The 19,991-nt window shown below is 42.8% G+C and overlaps 1 protein-coding gene across 1 annotated transcript in view; it reads left to right on the top strand.

The window, feature by feature from the left end:
- Dnai3 (dynein axonemal intermediate chain 3) overlaps positions 1–19,991 on the top strand; it is a 69,622-nt gene that overhangs the window by 9,759 nt on the left and 39,872 nt on the right. The window contains exons 4-8 of the mRNA XM_036190828.1: positions 10,877–11,058; positions 12,260–12,364; positions 12,991–13,140; positions 14,248–14,447; positions 19,491–19,607. Of these exons, the coding sequence (XP_036046721.1) occupies positions 10,877–11,058; positions 12,260–12,364; positions 12,991–13,140; positions 14,248–14,447; positions 19,491–19,607 (754 nt within the window). The remainder of the gene's footprint in view (positions 1–10,876; positions 11,059–12,259; positions 12,365–12,990; positions 13,141–14,247; positions 14,448–19,490; positions 19,608–19,991) is intronic.

The raw sequence follows: 19,991 nt of genomic DNA, 5'->3' as shown, positions 1-19,991 counted from the left end.
AATGATATATCCTCTGTAGACTGCTGGCAGTGGTCAAGGGAGGGCCTGATCTGACCTAGTCTGGTGATCAGATGACTAAACACCCTAGCAGTTGTCTAGGAACTCTCATCCAATAACTGATGGAAGTGGATGCAGAGATCCTCAGCCAGGCCCCAGGTGGAGCTCCAGGTGTCCAGCTGTCAAGAAAGAGGAGGGTCTGCAAGAGCTTGAATTGTTGAATCCAAGATTGCAAAAAGCACAGGGACAAATAGCTAAACGAATGGAAGCACATGAATTATGAACCAATGGCTGTGGAGCCCCCAGCTGTGTCAGGCCCTCTGGATAAGTGAAACTATTGAATAGCTTGATCTGTTTGGGAGGCTCCCAGGCTGTGGGACCCGGATCTGTCCTTGGTGCATGAGCTGGCTGTTTGGAATCTTGGGCTTACACAGGGACTCATGCTCAGCCTGGAAGGAGGGGACTGGACCTGCCTGTACTTAATGCACCAGGTTTAAATGAGTCCCCAGGGGTGTCTTGGTCCTGGAGGACATGGGAATGGTGGGAGGGGCTGGCGGGAAGTAAAAAATTAAAAAAAAAAAAAAAGAATAAAGAATCTGTTTTCTTTTTATTTGTTTATTTATTTATTTATTTACATCCTGGCCACAGTTTTCCCTCCCTCCTACTCTCCTATTCTGATCCCAAATCCCCTCCTCCTGTTTCTGTTCAGAAAGGGGCAGGCCTCCCATGGGTAGCAACACAGTATGGCATATCAAGTTTCTGTAAGTCTGAGCACCTCCCCCTATGTTAAGACTGGGCAAGGCAACCCAGTATGAGGAATAGGTTCCCAAGAGCCAGCCAAAGCATTATGGACAGCCCCTGTTCCCACTGATAGGAGTCCCACAAGTAGACCAAGTTACACAACTGTGACATATGTAGAGGGCCTAGGTTGGTCCTATGCAGACTCCCTAGTTATTGGTTCAGACTCTGTGAGTTCCTATGAGCCAGGTTGTTTCTGTGGGTTTTCTTGTGACGTCCTTGACCCCTCTGGCTCCTACAATCCTTCCTCCCTCTTTTCACCAGGATTCCCCAAGCTCAGTCTAACGCTTGGCTGTGGGTCTCTGCATCTGTTTCCATCAGTTACTGTGTGAAGCTCTCTAATGACAATTAGGGTAGTCATCAATCTAATCACAGGAGACTGTTGGTTCAGGCTGTGTATCCACTATTGCTAGGGGTCTCAGCTGGGTTCATCCTTGTAGATTTGTGGAAGTTTCCCTTGCATCAGGTTTCTACCTGATCCCCAAATGCCCCCCCTTTCCAGTCATCTTTTTCAGTATTCTCCCCCTCCATCCACTCTGCATCCTGATTCCTCATGTTCCCATTCCCACCAGACCCAGTTGCCCTATGCAGGGAGATCCAAGGGTCCCCACTTGGACTCTCCTTGTTACCTAGCCTCTCTGAGTCTGTGGCTTATAATGTGGTTATCCATTACTTTACAACTAATAACTATGTATGGGTGAGTACATATAATGTTGTGTAAATGTGCCACATTTTCTTTATCCATTCTTTGGTTGAGAGGAATCTAGGTTATTTCCAGGTTCTGGCTATTATAAATAAAGCTGCTATGAACACAGTTGAGCAAGTGTCCTTGTGGTATGACTGAGCACCCGTTGGGTGTATTCCAAAGAGTAGTATAGCTGGGTCTTGAGGTAGATGGATTCCCAGTTTTCTGAGAAGCTGCTATATTGATTTCCAAAGTGGCTGTACAAGTTTGCACTCCTACCAGCAGTGGAGGAGTGTTCCCCTTGTCCCATATCCTCTCCAGCATAAGCTGTCGTTTGTGTTTTCTATCTTAGCCATTCGACAGCCATTAGATTTTGATCTTAGCCATTAGATAGGTATAAGATGGAAGGGATCTCAGAATCAATTTGATTTGCATCTCCCTGATGGCTAAGCATGTTGAACATGTCTTTAAGTGCTTCTCTGCCATTTGAGATTCTTCTATTGAGAATTCTCCATTTAGGTTCATACCCTATTTTTAATTGGATTATTTGGGTTTTTATGTCTAGTTTCTTTAGTTCTTTATATATTTTAGAGATAAGCCTCTGATGGATGTGTGGTTGGTGAAGGTCTTCCCATTCTGTAGGCTGTAGTTTTGGCCTATTGACCATGTCCTTTGTTTTACAGAAGCCTTTCAGTTTCATGAGGTTTTGTTTATTAATTATTGATCTTAGTGCCTGTACTACTGGTGTTCTATTCAGGAAGTTGTCTCCTGTGCCAAAGCTTTCAATGCTATTCCCCACTTCCTTTTCTATCAGGCTCAGTGCAACTGGATTTATGTTGAGGTCTTTGATCCACTTGGACTTGAGTTTTGTGTGTGGTGACAGATATGGATCTATTTGCAATCTTCTACATGTTGATATCCAGTTATGGCAGCACCATTTGTTGAAGATGCTTTCTTTTCTCCATTGTATAGTACTGGCATCTTTGTCAAAAATCAAGTGTCCATGAGAGTGTGGATTTAGGTCTGGGTCTTCAGCTCTATTCCATTGGTCAATGTGTCTGTTTTTATGCCAATACCATGTGGTTTTTATTACTATGGCTCTGTAGTAAAGCTTCAAATTAGAGATAGTGATACATCTGACAGTTCTTTTATTGTATAGGATTGTTTTAGCTATCCTGGGTTTTTGTTTTTCCATCTGAAATTGAGTATTGTTCTTTGAAGGTCTGTGAATTTTAATGGAGATTTTGTTGAATCTGTATATTGCTTTTGGTAAGGTGGACATTTTTACTATGTTAATCCTACCAATCCATGAGCATGGGAGATCTTTCCACTTTTAGATATCTTCTCCAGTTTCTTTCTTCAGAGATGTGAATTTCTTGCCATGTAGGTCTTTCAGTTGCTTGGTTATAATTACCCCAAGATATTTTATATTGTTTGTGGCTATTGTGAAAAGTTTCCCTGATTTCTTTCTCAGCCCTTTTATCATTTTTATATAAGAGTTTTGGGAGTTAATCTTGTATTCGGCCACTTTGCTAAAAGTGTTTATTAGCTGTAGGAGTTCCCTGGTAGAATTTGGGGGGTTGTTTATGTATACCATCATGCCATCTGCAAATCGAAATACTTTGACTTCTTTTCTAATTTGTATCCCCTTTGATCTCCTTTTGTTGTCATATTGCTCCAGCTAGAACATGGAGTACTGTATTGCATAGATATGGAGAGAGTGGGCAGCCTTGTCCTGTTCTGATTTTAGTGGAATTACTTTAAGTTTCTCTCCATTTAATTTGATATTAGCAATGAGCTTGCTGTGTATTGCTTTTATTATATTTAGGTATGTTGTATACCTGATCTCTTCAAGGCTTTTATCATGAAGAGTGTTGTATTTTTTCAAAGGCTGTTCAACATCTGCTGAGATGATCATGTGGGTTTTTTCCCCATAGTTTATTTATATGGTGGATTACATTGACAGATTTTTGTATGTTTAACCATTTCAGCAACTCTGGCATGAAGCCCACTTGACCATGGTGGATGCTCTTTTTAATGTGTTCTTGGATTCGATTTGCCAGTATTTTATTGGTATTTTTGTACCAATGTTCATGAAGGAAATTGGTCTGTAATTATCTTTCTTTCTTGAGTCTTTGTGTGGTTTGGATATCAGGATAATGGTGGCCTCATAAAAAGAATTTGGCAATGTTCCTTCTGTTTCTATTGTGTGGAACAATTTGAGGAGTACTAGTATTATCTCTTCTTTGAAATTCCAGTAGAATTCTGCATTGAAACCATCTGGTTCTGGGCTCTTGTTCTTGTTCTTGTTCTTGTTCTTGTTCTTGTTCTTGTTCTTGTTCTTGTTCTTGTTCTTGTTCTTGTTCTTGTTCCTCCTTCTCCTCCTCCTCCTCCTTCTCTCCTTCTTCTTCTTCTCCTCCTCCTCCTCCTCCTCCTCCTCCTCCTCCTCCTCCTCCTCCTTCTTCTTCTTCTTCTTCTTCTTCTTCTTCACAGACTTTTAATGACTGCTTTTATTTCCTTAGGGGTTATAGGTCTACTTAAATTGCTTTTCTGATCTTGATTCAAGAAGTATCTATCAAGAAGATTTGTCCATTTCTTTTAGATTTTCCCAATTTTGTGGAGCACAAGTTTTTGAAATGTGGCCTAATGATTCTTGAATTTCTATGGTGTCTATTGTTATGTCTCCCTTTACATTTCTGATTTTGTTAATTTGAATAGTCTCCCTCTGTGTATTTTAGTAGTTTGGATAAGGGCTTGTCTATCTTGCTGATTTTCTCAAAGAACCAATTCTTTGTTTCATCTATTCTTTGTATTGTTTTATATGTTTTTATTTTGTTGATTTCAGCCCTTTGGTTATTTCCTGCCATCCACTCCCCTTAGGTATGTTTGTTTCTTTTTGTTCTAGAACTTTCAGGTATACTGTTAAGTTGCTAGTATGAGATCTCTCTAATTTGTTTATGAGAGCATTTAGTACTGTGAACTTTCCTCTTAGCACTGCTTTCATTGTGTCCCATAAGTCTGGGTATGTTGCACATTTATTTTAATTGAATTCTAGGAAGTCTTTAATATTTCTCTGTTTAGTTTTTGTCTGGATAACCTGTCCATTGGTGAGAGTGGGGTATTGAAGTCTCCCACTAAAAATGTGTAAGAGTTGAGGTGTGATTTAAGATTTAGTAATATTTCTTTTATGAATGTGGGTGCCATTGCATTTTGGGCATAGATGTTAAGAATTGAGACATCATCTTGGTGGATTTTTGCTTTGACGAATATGAAGTATGTTCTTCCCCCTCTCTTTTGATTAATTTTGGTTGGAAGTCTATTTTATCAGATATAAAAATGTATACATAAGCTTGCTTCTTGGGTCCATTTGCTTGGAAAATCTTTTTTCAACCTTTTACTCTGAGGTAATACCTGTCTTTGATGTTGAGGTTTGATGTTGAGGTGTTTGTTGTATGCAGCAGAAGGATGGATCCTGTTTTTGTATCCATTCTGTTAGCCTGTGTCTTTTTTTTTTTTTTTTTTTTTTTTTTTTTTTTTTGGTTTTGGTTTTTCAAGACAGGGTTTCTCTGTGTAGCTTTGCAGCCTGTCCTGGACTAGCTCTGTAGACCAGGCTGGCCTCGAACTCACAGAGATCCACCTGCCTCTACCTCCCGAGTGCTGGGATTACAGGCATGTGCCACCACCGCCCGGCAGCCTGTGTCTTTTTATTGGTGAATTGAGTCCATTGATATTTAGAGATATTAATGACTGGTGATTGTTAATACCTGTTATTTTGTTGTTGTTGGTGGTGGTGGTGGTGGTGGTGGTATGTGTGTGTGTTTCTCTTCTCTTCTTTGGGTCTTGCTGGTGTGGGATTATCTATTGCTTGTGGTTTTTTGGGTGTAGCTAACTTCTTTGGGTTAAAGTTTTCCTTCTATAGGGCTGGATTTGTGGATAGATATTGATTAAATCTGAAATTGTCATGAAATATCTTGTTTTCTCCATCTGTGTGATTGAAAGTTTTGCTAGTTATAGTATTCTGGGCTGGATTCCATGGTCTCTGAGAGTCCACAAGACATCTGTCCAGGCTTTCTGGCTTTTAAAGTCTCCATTGAGAAGTTGGGTGTAATTCTGATAGGTTTACCTTTATATGTTGCTCAGCCTTTTTCTGTTCAGATTTCAATATTCTTCTTTATTCTGTATATTCAGTTTTTATTATTATGTGGCTATGGGACTTCTTTTCTGGTCCATTCTATTTGGTGTTCTGTAAGCTTCTTGTACCTTTATATGTATGTCCTCTTCAGGCTAGGAACATTTTCTTCTATGATTTTGTTGGATATATTTTCTGGGCCTTTGAGAGGGATTCTTCTCCTTCTTCTATTCCTATTATTCTTAGGCTTGGTCTTTACATAGTGTCCCAGATTTCCTGGATGTTATGTTTTAGGAATTTTTTAATTTGACATTTTCTTTGAATCTATTTTCAGTGAATCTATTTCCTCTATTGTATCTTCAATGCCTGAGATTCTCTCTTCCATCTATTGTTAGTGATGTTTGCATCTTTAGTTGCTGTTTGCTTACTCAGATTTTTCATTTCCAGAATTCCCTCAGTTTGTATTTTCTTTCTTTCTTTCTTTTTTTAAGATTTATTTATTACATATACAGTTAATGTTAGGCCTATAGGCCAGAAGAGGATGCCAGATCTCATTGTAGATGGTTGTGAGCCACCATGTGGTTGCTGGGAATTGAACTCAGGACCTCTGGAAGAATAGCCAGTGCTTTTAACCTCTGAGCCATCTCTTCAGCCCTTTATATTTTCTTTATTGCTTCTATTTTCAGTTTTATTTGTTTCTGTTAACTGTTTGGGTTTTTTCTTGGTTTTCTTGATATTCTTTTCTCCAATTTTTGGTTTGTCTTTTCCTCAATTTCTTTAAGGGAGTTTTTTTTAATCTTCTCTTTAAGGACATTTATTATCTTCATTAAGTTATTTTTAAAGTCATTTTCTTGTGCTTCAGCTGTGTTGGAATGTTCAGGTCCTGCTGTTGAGGGATAGCTGAGTTCTGGTGGTGCTATATTGCCCTTTCTGTTATTGATTGTGTTCTTACACTGGAGTTTAGGCATCTGGATTTGGGGTGATTAGGTCTAGGTGTTGATGCCTGTGTTTGTCTTTGTTGGATGAGTATTTTATTGGATGGGTGTTTTGTTCCTTGGTTTTTGTTTCCTCTCTGGTCTTCTGGCCTAAATGACCAAGGTTTCTGGTAACTGATGAATCTTCAGGTCTAGTAGGGTGTGTCCAGTGGGGTTTTGGAGGACTTGGGTCCCTTAATCCAGTCTGGTCTCTGTACAGCTGAAGTCTTCTTGGGTCTCTAGATCTATCCTGGCCTCCAGTAAAGCCTGAGTCATCTTCTGGAGTCCCTAGGAGCAGTCTGCCCTCTGGTCGAGTTTCTGGGCTATTCTACTGACTGGGTTGGACTATACCTGGGCCTGTGGTGTCTGTTCTTCTAATTGGTATGGACAGTGTCTAGGCCTGTGGAGTCTGCTGGAGTTCTGGGAAGGGCTGGCTTCAGGGAGGATGATAACGTGGGAGGGTTGGGTGGTAGTGTGGGTCTTGGGGGAGCAGAATTGGGGGGTGGGGGAGTAGCAGTCCAGCTGGCAGGTGGGTCACCTGCTCTTCCACTGGTGAGGATTTTACCGGAGCAGTGGGATTCCTCCAGAGCTGGGGGCAGGGCCCAGCAGCGGTGCTGGTAATGAGATAGGAGCAGGCGGGCTACGGGACAGGAGGGTCACTCATGAGGTGTGGCTGGTGTGGTCTGTGCCTCCGTGATAGAAGTCCCAGCAGCAGCAGGTCAGGGATGGCATGGGCCTAGGGCAGGAAGGACAGAATCCAGGGTGGGGTACAGTTCCGCTGGCAGGCAGGTGGCTTGTGTGGCCAGGGCCTGCCTGGCTGAAGTGTTCTGGAGTTTGGGGGAGGGCTCAGCAGAGGGGCTAGGGACTGGCATGGGCTTGGGGAAGGGGGAGAGAGAATCCAGGAAGGGGTGCACTTCTAGTGGGAGGCCAGTCACTCACCTGTTCTGGCTTGTGTGGTCTGCTCCTCAGTGACAGAAGTCCGCTGGGGTTGGGGTCAGCGCCCAGCAGTGGGGCAGTGTGGGCCTGGGCAAAGGGTTTGGGGGACAGAATCCAGGGAGGGGTGCAGTTCCCCCTGGCAGGTGGGTCACTCACCCATTCTGGCTAGTGTGGTCTACAAAGAATAAATAATCTTTAAAACATTTTAAAAAATTATAAAAATAAAGTGGATGGAGAAAAACATCTCCATAGTTGTTCTCTGACCTCCAAAGCTTGTGGTGCACCCATGCCCACATACATACATCATACACTGCTGTCCACCCATGCCCACACACATACATCATACACTGCTGTCCACCCATGCCCACAAACATACATCATACACATATATGTGTCCACCCTGCCCACATATATACATATAATACAGTACTTGCAGTCACCTCCCCCACACATATGCATCATACACTGTTATGCACCCATACCCACACGTGTACACCACCACACATACCCAGTAATAATTCCTAACCTACCATGAGAGTATTAAAAGATCTTTTGTTGGATGTCTGCATGTTATTACTTCTATCAGAATAGCATATTGCAAACTATAGCTCAAAGGCAATATTCATCTGGTGCCAGTTCATTTTTATTGAGCTCATGGCCAACAGTCCTGTGGCAGACACCTGAATAAAGCTCCAACATCCTCCTCTGCCCCAGACCTTCCTCAGTCTCTGGGGAGCAATCAACATCCCACTAAACTCTTGGCTCAAGTGAGTGCCTCTTACTGCTGATCTCACAGCCCAGTGCTATTGCCTCAGGTCCTGATGCTGTCCTCCACGCGCATGCCTTAAAGCCTTGCTCTATTCCGTCTGTTATGCTGGGGCATGAAGGCACTGGACCATAGAGGATGCACATTCTATCAGCTTCCTCTTGTTCACAGTAACCGTCAATTGCCTACCACAGCCACAAATAGCCTATAATGTTTACTAGCTTCGACATAAGGAAATGTTCGATCCTATTTTTAAATTGCTCCTAAAATGTTCAGTTAGTGAAAATGGATCCTTTTTATGAAAAATGCCAAGTTAGTAAGATCTGAACTGTGTGTCTAGTGGGAGCAAGAAACATGAAACGCAATCTTGAGGCAGGAGAATCACCTCAAGTTCAAAGCCAACCTATTCTGCATAGTGAGTTCTTGGACAGCCTGTGATTTCACAGTGTGAAACTTTGTTCCAGTTTTTATTTTTGTTGCCATGATAAAATAACCAGACACATAAAGCAACATAGAGGAGATGGGTTTATTTGGCTCATGATTTCAGTTTATAGTCACTCAGTGAAGTAGTAAAGGCAGGAACTTCAAACAGCCACTTCCTTCACGTCCACAGTCAAGAGCAGAGAGAAACAGGTGCATGTTGTCTTGCTTGCCCTCAGCTGGATTTCTCCTTTCTCATACAGTTCAAGACCCTCCCTCCTTGCCTAGGAAATGGTGCCACACACAGTGGGCTGAAACTGCCCACATCAGTTAACTTAATGAAGACCATCCCCTATAGACATGCCCATAAGGCCAGTCTACTGTAAATAATCTTCCCCAGGTGATTCTAGTTTGCATTGAGTTGACAATTAAAGCTAGCAATCATAGACTCTGTCCCAAAAGACCTTTAAAATTTGAACTACAGTTTTAAAAAGAGCATGGTTTTTTGTCTCTCCAGTTTCTCGGGAGGTGGGCAGCTTCTTGCCTTTCTGAACACCTGTGTTAATTAGTATAGTGCCTGCTCTTTCCCACTCTGGTGCAGAAAATCCCACAGTTCCTCCCAGCCGCTTCCTAAGGAAACCACAGAGCCTTCACTGTCTAGCCTAAACATCACCATCTGCCAGACATTACAATCACTTCCCTGAAAAGTCAGAAACGAAAAACCCTTTTTTGGGGGGGTACTTCTGAAGGCACTAAAAAGAGGTTTGTCCAGATTTCATAATTAATTTTTATTTCAAATGATTGTTGCAACAACAAATTGCAGTTTAGAATACATTCTCATACATAATCAGAGTTCTGCATAAAATCATTTAAAGCCCTCAAATTATATAAATAATTATCCCATAGAGCCACTTGGGGGCAGGATACCTCTGCAGGAAAATAACCACAGCATTCCAACCTAAGACAGCATATCCTTCTCCCTTTGCTGGCACCTCTGTGCAGCAGCTGGAAGGAGCATGGAAAGTACACAGGAGTATGAGAGATGGAGGAGGTGAGACTTGACCCTGGGACCCCAGGAATGCTGAGATGAGAGGTTGTGCTGTAGGGAGACAGAGACTGACTTGGCAGGAGCTAGTGGTGTTGAATAGGATGAGAATCTGGAAGAAATCTTGAGTGAAGGTTGGTGACTGGCAGAATTCTCCCTTGCCCTGTTGTGTCCTCTGAACTAGGACATGCCACTGCTAAGGACTGGTCTGGGGTAGAATGAAGAAGTAAGGCCAAGGAGAGCAACAGAAGTTGAAAGGACCTAAAGGAAACCACCACACCTTCAGACCAGGACTTCCACTTCTAAAACTATCCCAAAGAAAGGGTTTGTAATACAAGAACAATTCATAAGCTTTTTTTAATTTATAAGAGCAGTTATAGTAATTGGAAGCAAATAAAAACTTAGCACTTCCCAGCAAGAAGATGGTCAAATGCAAGAATAAATTAATTTAAAATAACGTTTCAAAGATGTTATTTAATGTCATCATAGAAATACATGTGAGGTAACAGTAGAATGTTAAAAGCAGGATTCAGAATTTCTTAAAAGGTCTACATGGAATGGATAGAAGAAAATATTAATAAGTTGTTTCTTGGAGGATATTAATAAGCCATTCAAATTTTCTTTTTATTTTGCTCAAGATTGTGTGTGTGTGCATGCATGTTTGTGTTTGACTGGGTGCATGTGGGTGCACATGTGTGCATGCACGTGGAGGTCAGAGATGTGCTCCTCAGCCACCTGTTCCGTCTTTGTTTGAGATAGGGTCTCTCGTTGGCCTGGAACCTGTCCACATAGGTGAGGCTGCCTAGCCAGGAGCTCCAGATCTGCCTGTCTCTATCTCCTGGCTCACTGTTGCTGGCATGAAAAGGGTATCCCACAATGCCCACCTTTTATCTGGATGCTGTGGAGGGAAGTCAGGTCCTCGGGTTTGTAAGGAAAGGTTATTGACTGAGTCATCTTTAAAACCTATGGTTCAAAATGTTTACAGTGAATTAGACAACTTGAAATGTAAGAACAATAAATTTAGAGTCTCAAATTTTTAACCAAGAAAATCATTAAAAATTGCACATTTCCTGATGTTAGTGTTTTAAGTTGTATTTAATGTCCAAATCCCACTTTGTTTTCACAGGCCATCCAGAAATTTATCCATTAGTATTAACTACCAGGACCCAGGAAATATTCAACTGTCGAGCAGATGAAGACTTCACAGATGAGCAATCGTATAAGCTCATCAAAAAAGATGATATCTTGGCAGACTTGCTGAACCGAGCTGCAGTATCAGACTTCCACCCGGTCAAAAAAATTGTCCGGGTAAATACATGCTTGCTCTTTGCCCTCAGTCTTACCTCAAGAACATCCCAGGAAATAAGCACAAGTTAGAGAAGATTTTGCATTCAATTCTGGCATTCCCTTTACTTTTAGACCTCTGGGAATCCTGTATCAGGATGCTAGGCGAAGGTTCATTCTTACCCTGTAACTTAAAATAGGAATCTAACTGGGCATGGTGGCACTTGGGAGGCTGAAGCAGGAGGATCATGAGTCAGAGGACAACTTGGGACATATAGCAACTTCCAGGCCATCCTGAGCCACAAAGTAAGACTTTTGCTCAAAGGTTTTGTCTTATACTGCTTTAAGTTGTTTAATCCATAGTTCTGGTCCTGCTTTGCCTCCAAGCATGTAGACCACGCCATCAAACAATGCTCATGCCTCTCTCTTTTTTCATGTGTGTGTGTGTGTGTGTGTGTGTGTGTGTGTGTGTGTGTGTGTGTGTGTGTTGGGATGGATAATTGTACCCCTGTGAGGCAGGTGCATGTGTGTGCATGTGTTGTGGAAACTGGGAGTCAACCTCAGGTAACTCCTCAACAGCATTCCACTTTTTCTAGACAGGCCACTCACTGAACCTGGAATCCATCATTTAGACCGGGCTGGCAGGCCAATGAGTTTCAGGACTCCTCCTGCCTCCCCTGATCCCAACACTGAAGTTAGAGACAAGGCCACTGTGTCTGAACTCAGGTCCTCATGCTTGCACAGGAGACATTTATCAACTGGGTTTTCTCCCCCAGCCTCGATGTTTTCCTTCTTCTGTTAGAAATAAAATTGCATAGGAATGGGGCTAGAGAGATGACTCAGCTATTCAGAGAACTGCCTGCTCTTTCAAAGGAGGTTTGGTGCCCAACGTCCACATGGTGACTCACAACCAGCTAACTCCAGTTCCAGGAATCCAACTTTCTCTTCTGACTGTCATGGAAACCAGACATGAACATGGTGCACATAAATACATTCAAACAAAACACTTATACACGTAAAAATGAAAACAAATAAATCTTTTTTTAATTGCATAATAAAATTTCCATGGACCCATTGTATTTTTAAGACCTTTTTAATTAAATAATTTAGAGGTTTGGGTTTATTAGGCATATTATCACCACGTTTACATTTCAGAGCATGTTGATTTGATGTTAGCACAAACTGAATGAGCTCTGGCCCTTGCCCTCTGCTGATGTCCCCACAGGAATATCCAGGGGACGAGCTACTGCTCGTTTATGACAAAGACTTCAAATATGGACTCAACTTTTACCTCATTGGGACTGAGGAAGGCAAAGAAAACTTCTTAAAGGTGAGTAAACCCTAAGCCCTTGCAGGCTGATGCTTCTGGGGCACTCCTAACCCCTAGACATGGCTGTGGTCCCTGAGCTCAGCTCAGCTTCAGAATAGTGAGATTCGACCTGACTCTGTAGAGGAACTTAGGAGTATAAATTATACCTCAGGGTTATCCCAAGTAGAACACACACAGATTCACACAGACATACACAGACATACACAGACATAGACATAGACACACACACACACACACACACACACACACACACACACACACACACACTTTCCTCTCATCAAATAACCCATCATAAATTCAGGGAAACTGAGTTTTATATTTTAGCCATGTAACTAAGCAATCCATATTATTTGTAAAGACATGCGGCAGATGATGTTTTTTTGGCTTGTGGGATGTCCCCTCCTTCCTCCTCATCCTTGTCTTTCTTTGTCGTCTTTCTGTATGTCTTGATTTTTAATTATTTGTTCTTCTCCCACAACCGCCCCCTTTTTGCTTATGAAAGCATAAATTGACAACAATATAGGAAATGCTTCATACACCCATATAAGTCAAGTTAGTTGTGTGAGATACACACAAGGAATATATGATTGGCCCTACATTCTAGAACGCTTCTTGTTCTGCTCTAGACCCCAGAAGTGCCAGAAGAACAAGAAGAACTCAAGGAATATACTCCAGAAGACCTGTACATCTACAAACCACCTGTCTCCAAGCCATGGGTGTCTTTGGGCAGTGAGAAAGAAATTGAGGAAGAATCTGTCAAGGAATCAAAAAGACGGGTCAGTCTTAGATGCTTTCCAGTCTTTACTTTCCTGTAACCAAATGGTGTTCTTTCCTGAGAGACCCTGAACTTTACTGTATGTGCTATTGGAAAGTATGGGATTTCTTTTTTTCTTTTTTTTTTTTCTAATAGAAGAATGGCCTCTTTCTTTGGCGGGTGTTATGGATTGAATCTGCTCCCCCAGAGTGTAACACTATTGGTATGGGGGGGGAGGAATCTTTGCAAATATAATTATGCCTAATGAGGTCACAAATAGAATAGGTCCCTAATCTGATTTGACTAATGGTCTTATGAGAAGTTGATCATATATAGATGTGGACAGGGATGCCATACAAAGAAGGCAGAGAATTGGACCTCAAGTCCTTGAAGTCCTCAGTTCAATCCTCAGCACGAATGCTTGCTCAAAGACTGTAGGGACCTCAGGGAGACTATATCTATGATCAAAGAACAGTGAAGGCTACTAGCTGGCACCAGGGGTCAAGTTCTCCCTTGCCCCAGCTAGACAATTTCAGATGTCTGGCCTCTACAGCTGTAGGAATAAAGTCCTACGTTTTCAGCTTCCCCTCCCCTTCCCCCCTTGTGGTAGCTGGTTATGACAGTGGTAGAAAAGGCATACAGTGGTATTTCCTCCTAGAGCAACTCCTGAGGGGAGGGTTCTATGCAATTGGCTGGGGGTGGGGGGAGTGCTGGATAGGAAGGAAGCCCTCCAAGGGAGCAAGCCTGCCATAGTCTCTAGAAGGAAGGCTTTGTCCTGAGTCCATAGGGGAACACCGGAGAACAAATTAAACTCAGGGCTATCCCAAATAGAAGCCACAAAGATGGACTTCCACAGGCCTCCTAGCAATCCGCTACTGGTCAAGATGTAAACTCCCAGTCACTTCCTGTCCTTTTTGTCTCCAGGCAAAGAGACCTCAGTCATGGTGAACATGGCTCCACTGAGGAGTAGTGGCTGGAGGCTGTGGGAACAAAAGCCACACAGAACTAGAGAGGGGTGGCAAGAGTCCAAAGGAGTCTGAGAGGTTCTGGACAGCCCAACACCGTATCAGACATCCATTTTTCTCCAGTGACTTCATTAGCTTTTCTTTACTGCTTATGTGTGTTGCAGGTGACATACATGATTTCTAGAAAACGAAGTCAATTTGGTGCACCCGTGGCTTTCAGTGACCAGAATGCTTCTAGCATAAAAGATGCCTACATTGAGTGCACTTCTTATACAGATAAAAATTACACACTCACACAAGTTGAGAAAGATATTGGCTTGCAAGTCATTCCTGAGGTCAAGGGCGTAAGCACTCAGACAAAATGGTAGGTATGACATGATATAACAGACAATTCAGGAAGACTGAATTATACCCCATAATTCTCTTTTGAAAATCTTAGGGAATAAGATACAAGTATATGCTAAAAACTATGAAGCAGGACAATGGGAAAAATAATCACAGCACCTGCTGGTTCTCACCTGGAATGTTACTGTTGCCTTCTCACAGCTCCGTTCTCCCTGCTGAGAGATTTTGTTGGTTTATGATGGGGTCTCACTATTCAGCCCAGGCTTGCCTGAAACTTGCTGTGTATTTCAGGCTGATCCTCAGTTCTCAGCAATCCTCCTGCCTCAGCTTCCCAAATGCTGGGATCATGGGTGTGCACCACTGTGGCCATTTTTGCACCTCCTATCAGATTGTCTGCCTTCATTGGCTAACTTTCTTATTTGGGTCACTATCATTTACAAAAACACAAGAAAGTTCCATCCGGAGCCCTTAGAATGGCATCTAAAGTCTCATGTCCTTTACAGCATGATACACACCAAAGCAGTGGGCCGGCAGGAAATGCTGGCAAGCTCTGAAACAAAGGAGACATGATGGTACAGTGATCCATGGTGGTGTGTGCTGGGGGGCAGCACCTAGGGAGCTGTAAAGTGAAGGGTCTGGACAGGTAGGAAAAGGCTCTAATTAAACCAGGCAAGATGTGGCCAGTGTTAATTTGAGCAGTAGCAGTAAACAGAGAAGATGGGAGAGAACGGAGCTGTGTACATACAAAACACCATCATCAAAACCAACAATGACACGTCTCCTCCAGCTATTGCCTAATGTCACTTCCATGCAGTTGTCCAAGTTCTTTTGGACATAGCCAGCCCTGCCCCCCACACCCGCTTCTATTTTCTGATCTACGGTTCTGCCTCAAGCCCATTCTGAGCCTTCTTACCAAGGCCCTGATCTGCTAATTCCACTGTCCATTTCCAGACCCTCTCTTCTTTCACTTCTCAAGGGTACTTAAGAACACTAACTGCTTGTCTTTCTAGAAGTACATTGTTCAGTATGAAGAATGGGCACAGTGAACTGATCCCCTCCCAGCTCACTAGCAACTCCTTCTAGGTCTCTTTCACTGGCTTTTCCTCCTTCCCATTTATAATCGTTTGAGGATCCCAAGGCTCTGAACTTATGCCTGGGTGACTTAGCCAGCCCTGTAGCATTACCTGTCATCTGTTTGCTAATGGCTCCCAAATCCACACTCTCAAGCTCTGTCTCTCTCCTGAACTCCACACACATTTACCCAACTGTTTCCTGGGCTGTTTGGTAGGTGTCTCAAGTTCAAATGCCAAAACAAACAGTTTTCTACCCCAAAGCCAGGAACCTCCTGAATCTACCTCTTCTTAGTAAGAAGTAATAATTACTCAGACTAGAATGTATCCACTTCTTGCCTGGACCACATCATGTCCATCTCCCGACTGGAGTGTGGTAAATCCTCCTAATGGAGCTACAGCTGTCCACCCTTGCCCTCTGCTCTCCATAGCGCACAGGAATCCCATTGAAGTGGACATCAGATTGTGTACCTGAGCAAAGCCCTCCACACTTTCAAGGCTTCGGATGGCCTGGATCCCCTTCCGAACCCCTTGGCCTCACTTCTCCCAGATCCCCTTGCCTGTTCCTGCCAGCCACACTGGCTGCTTGTTCTTGAATCTTCCAAACATGCTTATGGCTGGTATATTTATGCTTCCAAAATGCTCCTTCCCCCGACTCAGATCTCTGTTCAGATTAGGCATTCTCTGGCCCTCCTGCAGAAACAAAAACTGCCTCTAGTCTTTATCCCCCCCATTTTTCTCCGGTCAGTCATCCCTTTACCCACAGTTCTCACTGTTTCTCCTGCCACCCTCTTCAGAGTTACGCTGTTCGTCCTTGTCTTACTGCGGTGTAGACGCTAGGGGTCTCCGCCATGTGCACTTTCAATGGGAGAGAAGGATGGAGCAAAGAAAGGGGTGTAAGAAGGAGAGAGAGAGAATTAAAATAGGGGGTCATAATCATGAGGTACAATCCAACATCATGCTTTTCAGGTCTGTGGAAGTGAAGTCAGAAGCCACGCAAGTGTAATGTTAAATCAGGACACAGATGCATAGACTCTAAAGGGTGGCCTGAGAAATGGGTCAGAAACTAGAGAAACAGATAAAGGGACAGGCTGGAACCAGAGGAACAGAAGAAATAAGTGAAGACTTCTAGTTGTGACCCGGAAACACCTAGAAGAGAGATCAAGACAGAAAGGAGAGAGGATTTCCCAGCCAAGACATACAGGATAGAGACAAGTCCTGAGAGTCAGACCAGGCCAGACTCAAGGAGGTTGACTCAAAAGGAACAGTGACCCCCTAGCAGGAACCCAACCTACCACACTTTGAATGGAGTAGGCTCTCAAGAAACACTGACTAATAAAAATAGTGGTAGCTATTTTTCTGGAGAGATGGAGTAATAGAAGAGAAATGAGTAGACCTTAGCTCACAAAGAAAAAAAAATAAGGAACTCTAGTGGTTCAAACCTAGATGACTAGGAAAACGCTGGTATTGCTTCGTGGTATCAAGATCTTCGGGAAGATGGCAGGTGAGAGGAAGATGTCCTGAAACTCGAAGGTGACACTGTCTCAAATAAGAGGTGAAGGCAAGTCCCACCTGCCAAATGTTGTTATTTTCCCACACCAGCTCAGTCCTCACAGTGGTCCTCAAAGGGGGCTCCATCACCATTTTACAAGTAAATGATCAGAGGCAAAAAAGGAATTGAAAACGAGAGCTCAGTCGATGATCCAGCTCAGCGACAGAGTGCTTGCCTAACACACAAGACACTGGGGTCTGTCCCAATCACTACACATACGTAAGAAAGGACACTCGCACACCCACATACAGAAAAACGAAAAACAAACAAACAACCTCTATTTTAAACTGAAGTGTTAATGAATAGTTTGAATAGCTTTGCTGAAAATCAGAAGAACAAGTCATTTTTAAAAAATAAGAATGAGGGCTGGAGAGGTGGTTCAGTGGTTAAGAACACTGGTTGCTCTTCCAGAGGACCAGGGTTCAATTCCCAGCATCCACATGGCTCACAACTGTCTGTAACTCCTGTTCCAGGGGTTCTGATACTCTGACACAAATATACATGCAGGCAAAACATCAGTGCACCTAAGTAAAAATAAGTAAATTTAAAAAATAAGACTCTTGATTACATTGCTACTTCCATAAAACCACAAATGTCTTTATTTGAGACTTATTCCTGCCTGGAGAGCAGATGTTAAAAGGTGAAGATAAGATCTAAACCCAGTCTGTCAGGTTTCTGAGCCTTTCACTGCCGCTCCACCTTCGGCCATAGATAGGCAAGCCAGGAAGGTTCTGTCAAACTCACTCCAGCTCTCTTTGGAGTTACGATTCAGTACATTCGCCGCTCACAGCAGTGATTTACGGATAGTCAGCAAACATGGATTAAATACCCAAGATCCTACAGAGCACTTTAAACATGCTGGGCAGTCTTTTCAAGGCCCTGCACGTATTCACATATCATACCCTGACAGTGACTCGAGATGCTTTGAAGAATTCCATTCACAGACAAGAAAACAGGCTCAGAGTGGTTAAATAATTAGCTCAGAGTGACGTGGCTAGCGATTGAATCAGGTCTTCAAACCAGAGAGCCTGTCCTCAGAGTCCACACCGATAACAGCTGTGCCATCCACCATCTCCCAGCTCAATGGCCTGATTCCAAGGCTCACCCCGTGAGTGAGACTGAGGATGAAGCCCGGAAGTACAGTGTGACATGTTCACAGTGGGGGCAAGCCCTGAGGGTCAACCCGATCAAACACTTGTCTCCATTGACAGGGATGCCAGTGCTGCCCTATTGTAACAAACCCTAGCATTGTGTTCTTAGAGCAGGGTCTCCCACTTCCCTGTGATTGGCACTTGGAGCTAAGTAATTCTCTACAGTGGGAGGGTTTTATTGTTCCTCACAGGGTAACATGTAACAGCTTCTAGACTCTACCACTAGATTCTAGCAGCATTTCCCAATTGTGACACCGTTGCCGAATGTCCCTCGAGGAAGTGGAATGGGCTGTGCTTGTTTAGACACACAGCTATAGGAGTAGATCCCTTTGTGGCTCAGCAGGGAAGAGTGCTTGCTGCGCAAGTCTGGGGACCTACATTTTAAATTCCTTTAAAACTCCTTTAAAAAGCCGTACACACACGGTGGCACTCACTCCTCTAACTCCAACACTATGGAGGGCAGTGATGGGTCTGCTGCCCAGTGAGGTCTGCTGCCCAGTGAGGTTTGCTGGCTGAAAAACAGTGAGCTCCAGGTTGACAGAAAGAGACACCAGCTCAAGGGAATAAAGTGGCACATGGGGTAGAAGAGCAGGGTGCTCAACATCCTCTGACCTCAGCACTCCTGAACACCTGCACATACAAGCGTGTACCTGAGCAGACACACTTATACCACCCACATACGCCAGAGAGAGAGAGAGAGAGAGAGAGAGAGAGAGAGAGAGAGAGAGACACTGAGTTGATGAAAGAAGAGAGAAAATAGAACAGAGTAAATACTACAAATACTGACTTACAGAGAAAGACAGGTAAGTAAATTTGACAAATATTAATTAGGGAACCTGGGTAAGGGATATATAGTTTTGTTTTTTTTTATAGTTATTATATATATTTCTTTATAGTTATATCCTTCTTATAACTTTTCTGTATTTTTAAATGATTTTTAAATAAAAGTTTACGCTCTAAGACCCTTTAAAGCTATTTTTAGTGTATATGCACTGTGCACAGGACTGAGTTTTCATATGGATATAACGTACTTTGACCATGCTCCCTTCTTAGCCCCTCTGGGACCTTTCCCCACTTCCTAATAGCTCCCAAGACCCTTTTATTATGCTGCAGAAATGTGCACATAGACTTTGGGAATCAATATCAATTTTATGAGAAAGAAAAAACCAAACTAAAACATTTTGATCTTCTAACACCACTGCCACAGAAATAAACTTTTAACTTGACGTTACCTATATTTACTTATCTCTGATCCAAGTTTTGGTATCCAACTTTCTTTTATGTATTAGGGCATTTCCTAAAAATGCTACTACGCAGTATTATGCAAGAGAATTTTCAGAAGAGGAAAAAGAAGCCCTCAAACAATCAAAGACTTTGGCTGATTTTCTCAACAATGTGTCCACAAGGTAAGAAAGTACATACTAAAAATCATATAAACATAATATGCGCACACTGATTTCTAATGATGGTGTCTCAAGAAGCAGCTTCCTGTGTGATGCTTAGGAATATGAGGACAGTCATCAGTGGGACATGAGGGAATGAGTCTCAGTCATTCCTGCCCTTCTACTGCTGAGTTATCATGGGCCTCTCCTTCTAGGGCTCTACCAAACATAGCAAGAATAACCGAGTGTACCAAGATGTTTTCCTAATTCCACATTATCAGTAAGTTAACCATTGCTTATCTGAATGCCTGAGGCCAGAACATGGCAGGCTGTAGGTGAGATAAAAGTCTAAACACAAAATTAATTGATGCTTTCTACACAGTGGCTGAAGGTGACTTTATACAAAGA

Source organism: Onychomys torridus, chromosome 6 (assembly GCF_903995425.1).
Source record: "Onychomys torridus chromosome 6, mOncTor1.1, whole genome shotgun sequence".
Taxonomy (NCBI): Eukaryota; Metazoa; Chordata; class Mammalia; order Rodentia; family Cricetidae; genus Onychomys; species Onychomys torridus.
Note: the sequence above shows the minus strand (reverse complement) of the source record. Positions and strands in the feature narration are given on the sequence as shown.